The following is an 11,444-nucleotide window of genomic DNA, read 5'->3' on the forward strand; positions in this document are numbered from 1 at the left end:
AAGCTAGGCTGACGCTCCAGTGCAGTGCTGAGGGAGTGCTGCACTGCTGGAGGTACCGTCTTTCGGGTGAGAAGTTAAACCGAGGAACTGTCTGCACTCTCAGGTGGATGTAAAAGATCCCATGGCGCTATTTCGAAGAAGAGCAGGGGAGTTATCCCCGGTGTCCTGGCCAATAGTTATCTTTCAATTAACGTAACAAAAACAGATTATCTGGTCATTATTACATTGCTGTTTGTGGGAGCTTGCTGTGTGCTAATTGGCTGCCGCATTTCCCACATTACAACAGTGACTGCACTCCAAAAGTAATTGATTGGCTGTAAAGCACTTTGAGATGTCCGGTGGTTGTGAAAGGTGCTATATAAATGTATGACTTTCTTTTTTATGGAGCTGTTGGTGACAGCAACATAATCCTAATTCAAACTGAGCAGGTATCTTGTGGAGTGCTGAAAGCCATTTTGATGATACCCATGGGAGAAAACACCAATGATGAGGCCAAACACATAGTATAATGTCAAAATCATTGTTTCTGTAGTTTCCCAGCATAACATTTCAATCAGGTGATATAGAGGTCGGACGTTCTGAATGTGTTATCATCACCACCTGCTGATTAGTTCCTCATCTAAACTATTCAATGCAAAGCAAACTCCTGAGGGGTGAAATTGGTCTGCATCATGAGAACAAAACATGCTCATAGCGAATCGACAGCCTGTTTTACAATGCACTCTATTTTCTTTTCCATTAAAGCCAGTGGGGAAAATAAATCTAGAGCAGTGCAAAATGGGCTGCCGATTCATAATGAGCATGTTTTGCACTGCTGGTGATGACTAATTTCATACCACTGATGACTAAAGACTATGGATAATATACACTACAAGGTAAGCATTATTATGGTGTCAAGTATTCTTCACTTTATCAAGAAGCAGTTCACCTTTCTTGATTGCTCTGTTAGTTGGGAATTGATATGCGGTTGGATGGGTGTATTATTCAGTTTGCATTTTGTTTCTGGTGAGCAATAGACTCTGTTGGTATCCTGAATGGATGTTTGGAGGTGAAAAACAATTATTTTTCAAGAGATACATTTTTTTCTGGTCTGCTTTTTCTGCGACAGTGTTTGTGCTTTTTGGATTCTGACAGAATTGTACTAAAATCCATCAATAACACACTTCCCGTGTTCCAATATTTGCCATTTGTGAAGAGGCTCTGGCCTCTGACTCCACTGAAATCCTCATGATTTTAAACATTTGGGTTAAATCTCTTTTTTATGCATCTCTTTTTACCACTGGTAACAGATTTAGTTTCCTTGGGCTCTCTTCATTGTCCATCTATTTAAAACCTGCTACTATTCTTGGTGTACTTCATGGAATCTTTTTTATTACCTTTCTGTCCTATCATAAGTATAGTGACCAACACTGGTCTCACCCCTGCTTTATAAGAGTATCCATGTACCCTCCTAGAACTTCACTATGGATTTACTTATCATGTTTAACATTCTGTCTAGTTTGGCAATTATTAACCATAAAATAAGGTGATACTTTCAACGTTTCATGAAGCAACTCAGACAAATCATTTTCTGCTTTACTTAATTTATTGATGTAATTTCATTGTGTAATCATAGTTACTGATTTTAGTATTGATATACATTATCTGACATTCACCATGTTAAATATCATTCACTATTCATCTGCATACTTACTAGGTTTTGTCATTTTATTTGAATGACACTTGTCTCCTCAGAACATTTTGGTTTCCCCCACAACTGGCAGAGCCAGATTAGAAAGTCTTCAGACCCTAGGTGTTAAGTATGTGTATTGTATTGAACAATTAACACAAAGACTTAAACGTATAACTCAAACAGGTCTTTACTGGTTGGAGGTAGGGACTACACGTAGATCTTTACTTCATGCCCACAGGCGGGAACTGAGGGGAGATCAGTACCCACAGTACTATTTATACCCCTATGGCCAGGAGTGGTACTGCGTATCACTACGCCCTACAAGTAGTGCAGTCCTGTCCATAGGTTCAAAGTAGCACACATATTACATACACAACATTCCTCCCTTCCTAGCTTTACAGTCATCTCCCCATTTAACATAACGTAATAACATATATACATATATAACTTCAGGTTTACATAACAGAATAACATAGATACATAGATAACTTCATGTCAAAACAGATCACAGATTCAGTCTCTGCGGAAAACAGTTCACAGATTCAATCTCTGTGGTGTAGTCGGTTCACGTTGCTGGAGTGACTCATTCAATAGTCCTTCCATGGATTTAACAGTTTGAACTTCCGAACTGAATTGGCTCCGTTCGGAGGGACCACGTGTGTGATCTGGTAGAGGTAATAATGGTTCAGATGGGTCATCTTCTGTTTCGACTTTTCCTTTTCTGCTTCTTGGAGACTCTCTGGGCTCCGTCAGCTGCCAGCTGCATGCGCAGTTCCTCCTTCTCTTCCTCCTTTTTCCGTAGTAGAGCCACCTTCTCCCGATGTTCTGTAGACTTTCGGTGCTCCTCCATGATTTCTGTATGGTGGGAGTCGAAGTTACAAGTTGGGCAGGACAGGACATAGTAATATTCGGTGTCGTCCTGATCTAGGCCAGCGAGAGGGTCTTCTATTTCCTCCATACCCAGCTGGGCGTTAGCCAGCTTTTGTTCCAAGTCCAGACATCTTTCCTGAAGAGACTTCTTCATGCGTACCTCTTCATCCAGCTTTTTCTGGGCTTTCAGCAAGTCGTTTACTAATGACCTCATTTGAGATTTTACTACTTCAACTTCTTTTGGAGATTGATTGATCGGACTATTCAATCCCTCTACCGGAGCAGCTGTTTCAGCGGTCTGTTGTTCTACGTTGACGTGAGTCAGCGTACTTTTGGCATCCAAGGGCTGCTCTGTTGCAGTCATCTCAGTCTGTGTTGCCACCTCAGCTCTTCCAATAGCCTTTGAGTGCTCCGAACCCCTTTCGTTTGAATATTGAAGTTCGTGTTCAAGTTTTTCCCATTTCAGAGTCCTGTCCTTCAGCATATGCAGGAGTTGGCTGACCGTTAACTCCTCTGACATCAGACGTTTTGTGTGCTCCTGCTCCATTTTCTCCATCAGCTGCTTCTGTTGTCTTTCCAGATTCTCCAACTCTATATCAAAGAACTCTTTCGTTGCATTCAACTCTTGCTCAAAACGGCGAAGCATTTGTTCTAATTGCTGTTGTAGTTTGAAATGGAGTTGAGTTCGAGCCCGGTGTCCCTCAGAAATGGGCACATCAGTAGACTTGCCAGACTCAGAATCCACAGTTAAACTATGTTGTTGTTGCTCAGTGGAATTCTGTGCTGAAACTTTGTCTTTTGCACCTGAGTTGGGCTTACCATCATCCGTTCCAGAGTCTGGGCCGACTATCTTCACCGAGTTCTCACTCGTTATTGTTTGTAGGAAATGCCAGTCCATATTCATTTTCCTAATCCACTCCCATCCTAGTAGTGGAGGACCTCCTTCAGATATCACATATAAGTCCATTATTTGACTGTCTTCGCCCTTGTGGACCACTGCAACCTCTATTTTCCCGATGGGGTACACTCTTTGCCCCGTGTATGTTTTCAATATAATCCCCGTATCCTGTAGGGGAATATGTTGGAATAACTTTCCGTAATCTTTCTTATTTATGACCGTCAATGCCGATCCAGTGTCCAATTCCAGTTTTACTTGGACTCCTTCTATCTGAAGAGTAACCCAAATTGTCTGGAGGTCTGCACCCTTACCAACGTTGAGTACCCTTAAGCTAGCCAGTTCAATACTGCTTGCGTCTGAATCGGACTCCTGTTCGGCCACCTTGTGTACCTTTGCGTATTTTCCTTGCGGTGACTTCTTGTTGCTGGTCTTCTTCGCTGACCTGCATACTCTAGCTATATGTCCAAGCCTACCACAAGTTCTACATTCTTGGTTTTTAAACCAACACTGGTTCTGATCATGCGTTGTCTTTCCACAACGATAACATTTGCCAGAACTCACACCCAATTTGTGTGCACTGAGCTCCGGTGACCGTAGCTGCATTACTGCCGTGCCTCTCGCTGCGGCTTCGTGTGCTGCTGCCATAGTGACCGCCTTCTCAAGCGTCAGCTCATTCTCCTCGAGCAGTCGCTTTTGTGTATCCTGTTTAAATAAACCACACACAAATTTGTCTCGAAGTGCCTCTGTCAGTCCCGTTCCAAACTGGCAATATTTCGCTAATTTACGCAATTCCAGCAAATATTCAGCATTGCTTTCATGCTGTAGCTGCCTTCTGTCGTAAAATTTAAATCGTTCCGCTAGCATCAGCGGCGTGGGGTTTAGATGATCTTTCAGGACAGTAACAATCTCATCGAACGTCTTATCCGCCGGTTCATCTGGTGATAACAGGTGTTTCAATTGCCCGTATGTCTTCGCACCCATTAAATTTAATAATGTTAGAGCTTTATCTTGGTCACGAATTTTATTGGCCTTACAATAATTTTTTACTCTTTCAACATATATGGCCCAATCTTCGAGGTCACTATCAAAGGTGCTAATATTCCCGTGTTTAGGCATTGTAGATTTGCAATTTCTCAGATTTTATTTTCTTTACTTGTTATCAAAGATGGCGGCTTCCCGCTCTTGCCGTCGTCCTCCGCCCACAAAATGGCGGTTTTCCCGCGCTTGGCGGTCTTCACCCGTCCCCCGACGCCGTCTCCCTTCAGCCCCCGAGTGCGGCCCTTATCTTCGCCGCGATTGCCCGAGTGCGGCCCTTATCAGCGGATGCGATCGCTGGATAGCGAAGTGGCTCCCGACCGAAGCGGCTCTTGCTCGCTCCCTCCCGGGCTCTGGCTTACCCGCTCGCGCGTTTCACCGCGGCTCTTATCAGGGATTGCGATCGCCCTTATCTTCTCCAACTTCCCCAGCCCTGTCTTTGCAGCCAACACTGCACGGCTTACCCCACCACCTAGGTTGAACAAGGAAACTGCAGAAAGACTTCTGTCAGTCACTGGAAGCTGTCAGGATGGCTGCTGCATTCCAGTGCTCAGTCGCTGATGGAGGCTTCAGAGTCCTAAAGCCTGTCGCTTCTAGTGGGGTGGTGATGTTTGAAACCTCTCTTCAACTGCCGCAGGGTAAGAACCTGACTCGTCGCCAGTGTTAAGTATGTGTATTGTATTGAACAATTAACACAAAGACTTAAACGTATAACTCAAACAGGTCTTTACTGGTTGGAGGTAGGGACTACACGTAGATCTTTACTTCATGCCCACAGGCGGGAACTGAGGGGAGATCAGTACCCACAGTACTATTTATACCCCTATGGCCAGGAGTGGTACTGCGTATCACTACGCCCTACAAGTAGTGCAGTCCTGTCCATAGGTTCAGAGTAGCACACATATTACATACACAACACTAGGCACCAGGAACGTTCTGGCCCCAGGAAGCAGGCAACTGAAGGGAAGCTGGGTCTCAGGCTGGACTGGAAGGCCCAGTGAAGAAGGGAGTGGAGGCTAGGTTCAAAGCCTGAACCAAGAACACAATGCGCAGTGAGCTGGTGAGAAGGATGGGCAGGGATGGGAAAAGGGGGACCTGCACGCTATTCACAGCCCAAAGATAGGAGGGTGGTGAGATGAAGTAGAAGTGGGATGGGGCCATAAGACAGATGGAGGAGGTGAGAGAGACAAGACTAGCGTACAACTCTGGCAGTAAGAGGAGTGGAGCATGGGTTCATGAAGGAGAACCCAGGGGGGAGTTTTGGCACCAGGAGTGGTAGAGACAGGAATAGCATGTCGGGGAAAACCAGTAAGGCAAAGTTATGAGAGTAGCAACAGTGAGGCATGGACCGGGGCTTGGGTCGGGGGTGTGGGGTCTATTGGGAGAGATAAGATGGCTGGAAGCTTGGGGAAGGGGCAAAGAAGGGAGTGGTGCAGGCACTAGGACAGGGCAAAGAGGAGGCAGAGCAGAAGGAAAGGAGGGGGATATAAATTAAATTACATAGAATCATTGTATCATACAGCACAGAAGGTGGTCATTCAGCTCATCGTGCCTATGATGGCTATTTGAAAGAGCTATAAAATTAGTGCCACGCCCTGCTCTTTCCCCATAGCCCTGCAAATGTTTCCTTTTCAAGTATATATCCAATTTCCTTTTGAAGGTTATTATTGAGTCTGTTGTGGGGAAGTTAGTAGCAACTGAGCACTTGCACAACTATGAACTGATCAGGGAGAGCCAGCACAGAATGTAAAGGGTAAGTCATGTCTAACTAATCTAGTTGAATTTTTTGAGGAGCTTACTAATGTGGTAGATAAGGGAATGTCTTTTGATATTATTTATATGACTTCCAGAAGGCATTTAATAAGGTTCCAGACAGGAGACTGTTAGCAACAATGAAAGTGCATGGAATTGCAGGAAACCTATTGACATGGGTAGGGAATTGGTTAGGAGGTAGAAGGCAGAGAGTAGAGATAATGGGTATGTACTCCAATTAGTAGGATGTGACTAGTGGTGTCCGCCAGGGATCTGTACTGGGGCCTCGGCTTTTCACTATCTTTATCAATGACTTAGATGAAGGAATAGAGAGCCGTATATCCAAATTTGCTGATAACTAAGTTAGGTAGGCAAAATTGTGGCAGATAGAGTTTAATGTGGGAAAGCATGAGGTCATCCACTTTAGACCCAGGAAAGATAGAAATTGTGGAGGAGCAGAGAGATTTAGGGGTCCATGTACAAAAATCACTACAAGCTAGTGGGCAGGTACAAAAAATAATTATAAAGCTAATGGAATGTTAGCCTTTATCACAAAGGGGTTGGGTTACAAAGGGGTGGAAGTTATGCCACAGTTGTATAAAGCTTTAGTTAGTCCACATCTGGAACACTGCATTCAGTTCTGGGCACCGCACCTCAGAAAAGATATATTGGCCTTGGAAGGGGAGCAGTGCAGATTTGCCAAAATGATACCGGGACTAAAAGGGTTAAATTATGAGGACAGGTTGCATAGACTAGGCTTGAATTCCCTTGCAAATAGAAATCTAAGGGCTGATCTAAAGGAGGTGTTTAAGATGATTAAAGGATTTAATGGATAGAGAGAAACTATTTCCTCTGGTGGGGGGAGTCCAGAACAAGGGGGTGTAACATTAAAATTAGAGCTCGGCCATTCAGGGGTGATGTCAGGAAGCACATCTTCCCACAAAGGGTAGTGGAAATCTAGAACCCTCCCCCAAAAAAGCTGTTGCGGCTTGGGGGGGTCAATTGAAAATGTCAAATCTGAGAGGGATAAATTTTTGTTAGGTAAGGGTATTAAGGGATATGGAACCAAGGCTGGTAAATGGAGATGAGAATTAGATAAGCCATGATCTAAATAAATGGCGGAATAAGCCCAAGGAGTTGAATAGTCTACTCCTGCACCGATGTTCCTAGAAGCTGGGAGAGACAAAATAGAGGTGCTATAGCAACACTATTGGGAGGGGAGGGGGCGGCGATGAGATTGTGACAAAACAAGTTTTGTAGAAAAGAAGTGTGTGGCAGCATAAGATTTTTAATATATTATAGATCAATGTTGATAGATATCCAAAAGGTAGTTGCAAACTGTTTTCTTTGCAGATGTCCTTGTGGTGTGATTGAAAGGCACACTGTAATACAAAACATTTTATCTTCTTGTACGATTATAGCAACTAAAATAAAACAAATCAAGGACCCAATTATATTTTTTAAAAGTTGGTACTTGGACAGAGAAGTTTAATTAGCAGCAATTATATTTTAAACTGCGAGAGAGATGTTAAATATTTATCTGTTATGTAAAGTACTCAAGGTAAGTCAACAGTACCTTGTGGAAAGTGCACAAATATCTTTATGATCACATTGGTACCATGCAGTCCTGTGAAGGCTTGGATTCCATAGTGATAAATGGTCAGTGTGCGACATAAGGGGTGTTAAAAACACCCTGGATACCAAGCTCTCTAGACTGGATGGACTGCGGCCACCTTGAGCCTAAGCTGCCGTCTGGTTTTCCTGCAACAACTGGAAAGGGTTTTTCTCAGAGAATTCTTGGCGTTGCCACTCGTTATAAAATAAAAGAAGGGGTTGACGCAGGTGTTGAAGCTGCAGATGACCATCTCCACCGAGAAGCCCGTGTCCGAGTTGTAGATCAGCTGGGTCTGGTTACTCCAGAAGGCTCTCAGTAAGATGCAGGTGTTCCTCATGAGGTGATAGGGCAGGTACATGAGGCCAAAAATGACCAGGACTGAGTACATCAGCCGGAAGAGTTTCTTTCTCTTTTGGGTGCAGTGCAGGTTGTGCTTTTTGAGCTCTTTGATGGAGTAACAGTAACAGTAGCAGATGGCCACGAAGGGCAGGAGAAAACCGGTCACCGTGCTGACAGCCGAGTAGGGCAATGTCTTGTTAGTGTTGTGGGAAAAGACGTAGAGGGTGCAAACAGATTGGTTGTTGGAGCAAAGGACGGTGAAGGCCATGAAGGCGGAGGGGATGCTGACCATAGAGGACAGCACCCAGACCCCCACGCACACATACAAGGACTGCCGCCTGCTCAGCAAGAAGAATGACTGCAAAGGGTGCACGATGGCCAAGTAGCGGTCCAGGCTGATGCAAGTCACAAAGTAGATGCTGGAGTAGAAGCAGACATGGTACGTACACCTCACGATCTTGCAAGCGACATCGCCGAAAGCCCACTGCAGCCTGGTAAAGTGGTAGTGAATGAGGAAGGGGAGGGTTAGCATCCACATGGTGTCGGCCACCGTCAGGTTGCTGAGGAACATGGTGCTGTGGTTCCAGGGCTTGGTCTGGCGGACCATAGCGCACAGGAACAGGCAGTTCAGTGTCAGCCCAAAGACTAAAACCAGCAGAAACGCTGCTGGGATCACATAAATCTGAATGAAGAAAAACGCCTTCTCCTGTTCCGAATCGCAGAAAACAGATTTCAACCCCTGCAAAAGAGAAATGATTGACAGGTTGAATGCATTTCCCAAAACGGTTGGTTGTTCTGTCAATGGTCTGGAGCAGTTACACAAAATAGGCCGCAATGTGGTATTACATCTAGTATTATCCAATAATTTAATACATTGTGCTTTGCCCCTTCATATCCGATCTCCAGCTTTTGAACAGGTCCTGTTAAGATACAGGGTGGTTTTAACAGCAAGGAAATCAGATGGCGCCCGGGTGACTAATGCCATTCTTCTGCTTCCCTTCTGTACAGCACTCACCTGTAAGGGACATTCCCGGTTTTTGGAGAAAATACTGGAGCAAAAAGAAAAGTTAATTAAAAATAAACACACGACTGCTCTCACACAAGCTGCTTGCACGTATACAATTGCAAGTTCCAACTATTTCTCGGTTGCAATGCCCGGGGAGGCTCCACACGGGTTAATGACTACACAGCATTTGGTTAGCGCTGGATTTCTTGGCCGCCTCGGCCTTTAGTATAGTGGACCTACTGTTTAAAGTGGCGTCAACTCCAGCGTGTGTCCTTCACATCTGGAATCCGGCTGAGATATCAACGCCAGCACCTGTACAGTCACTCATTTCAGCAGTCAAATCGGCAGCAGATGGGCTCGCAGATTGGTTCTGTGTTTTATCTTTTCAAGGTGTTTGCTCGAAGTACCCCCCCCCCCCATAGCAAATATGATCTAATCCAGGTGTTCACAATTATTTTAAAAATTGGATTTGATAGGTGTTAGATGCAGAGAAACTCTTTCCTCTGGTGGAGGACTCCAGAACAAAAGGGCATGATCTTAAAATTAGAGCCAAGATATTCAGGAGTGAAATTAGGAAGCACTTCCTCACACAGAGGATAGTAGAAATTTGGAACTCTCTCCCCTGAAAAAGCTGTGGATGCTGGGTCAACTGAAACTTTCAAGACTGAGAACAATAGATTGTTGTTGGGCAAGGGTATCAAGCCATATGGAGCAAGGGTGGGTAAATGAGATCGAGGTACAGATCAGCCATGATCTAAGTGAATGATGGAACAGGCTGGAGGGGCTGAATGATCTACTTCTGTTCCTGTGAAGTATGTAAACCATTTTCAGCAAGATTATGAATGGGGGGGCTAGAGGACTGGAGAGGGGACTCGGCACAAAGTAGTTAGATCCAAGTTAATCTTGACAAGTAGATTGACAACATTAAATGCAGGAACAAGGGTGGACTGGAAAACACCAGAGGAGAAAGACATCCACATTACCGCATTTAGAATGATGAGTAAACTTTGTAGAATACTCAGTCCCTTTAAGCAATCACTATGGAACCTTCTGCGGTGTTTGGGAATGGAAGTGGTTTATTTTATTTGAGGTAACATCTAACAATTTTAAAACATCAATAAACTGCAATTTTTTATATATTTAAAGCCAGCGACATTCTTGTAAGGTTAGCGGGCATCTCGCCATCCCCATGAGTGCCCGGATCGGTGAAGCAAATGATTTGGGGATGGGGATAAGCATCCATGGACTCCGTGTGGAGGGCTTTGGCTGGGCCGAATAGTCTTGTTCCGGATTTATTCTTAAAATCTCGCAGTAGTTTAACAGCACACATTCATTTTCCAGAACCCATCCATTCACTGGCCAAAGGTGGGGGATCACTTTTCTGAACAGCTGGTTATTTTTTCTCCTGTGCTACAATCCTCCCATCAACCAGTATCCATGAACTGGTTGTCTCAAAGACGAATACTACATTCTACATTGTAATCCTAGCGTCTAGGACCGAGATTCCAGCCTCATTTCACGTGTGATCGTCTAAATCTGCTTTCAATTTCTCAAACTTATCAGAGGCCTTGGGAAAGAAATCTCAAATTGGTAAAGAATGAACATTTCTGTGTTTGAATGATTTGACCTTTACAAAAAAATGTTTGGGGAATGGAAAATCTCTGGCACCATGTTATAATACTAGTTACGAAATGCTACCCCTTAAGTTAAAGAATATTCATTCGTTCTGTATAACGCTATATGCTGAGCAGCAATTGCAATGAATGGGATTCAACTTTTCAAATGAAAGTCATTCTTACAACAACGCCTTTGGTCCCTATCATCTGAAAGGAAAAGATGGGAGGAGGATGGTTCGCGCCTGTTCACTCCGTATCCAATAATCTCACTGAAATTCACATTTGCAGTGTGGTAACGGTTGAAAACATTACATTTACCTGTGCAGTAGTGATAGTCATACCTCCAGCTTTCCTGTTCTTCCAAATCGAACAGCTTTGGATCCCAGGCGCTCCCGACTTGTCTGTAAACAGCCCTGGGAGCTTTTAGTGGTTTAATGCGTTTCACTAGGAGACCCGACTATGTGATCCAACGCAAATAATGATTCCATTATCTAAATTGCGAGTTTCATGACATCTACCTTGACAAACATGTTCTTGGATCCTGTACCTTAAAAAAAAGTCATTAAAGTTCGAACATCTGCAAAAGAAAAAAACTCTGTCAACAGAGAGATTGGCGTGAACTGGGTCAGATTAATGGCGAG

At 44.1% G+C, this 11,444-nt stretch overlaps 1 protein-coding gene across 1 annotated transcript; it reads right to left on the reverse strand.

Annotated features, from left to right (window-relative positions):
• Window positions 1–7,936: 7,936 nt before the first annotated feature.
• Window positions 7,937–8,788, reverse strand: LOC147107096 (P2Y purinoceptor 1-like). The gene has a single exon (XM_086007534.1). The coding sequence runs from the start codon at window positions 8,786–8,788 to the stop codon at window positions 7,937–7,939; it is 852 nt and encodes a 283-aa protein (XP_085863660.1).
• Window positions 8,789–11,444: the final 2,656 nt, after the last annotated feature.

This window comes from Somniosus microcephalus, chromosome 15 (genome assembly GCF_052327205.1).
Source record: "Somniosus microcephalus isolate GS21.2 chromosome 15, FLI_Smic_1.0, whole genome shotgun sequence".
Classification (NCBI taxonomy): domain Eukaryota; kingdom Metazoa; phylum Chordata; class Chondrichthyes; order Squaliformes; family Somniosidae; genus Somniosus; species Somniosus microcephalus.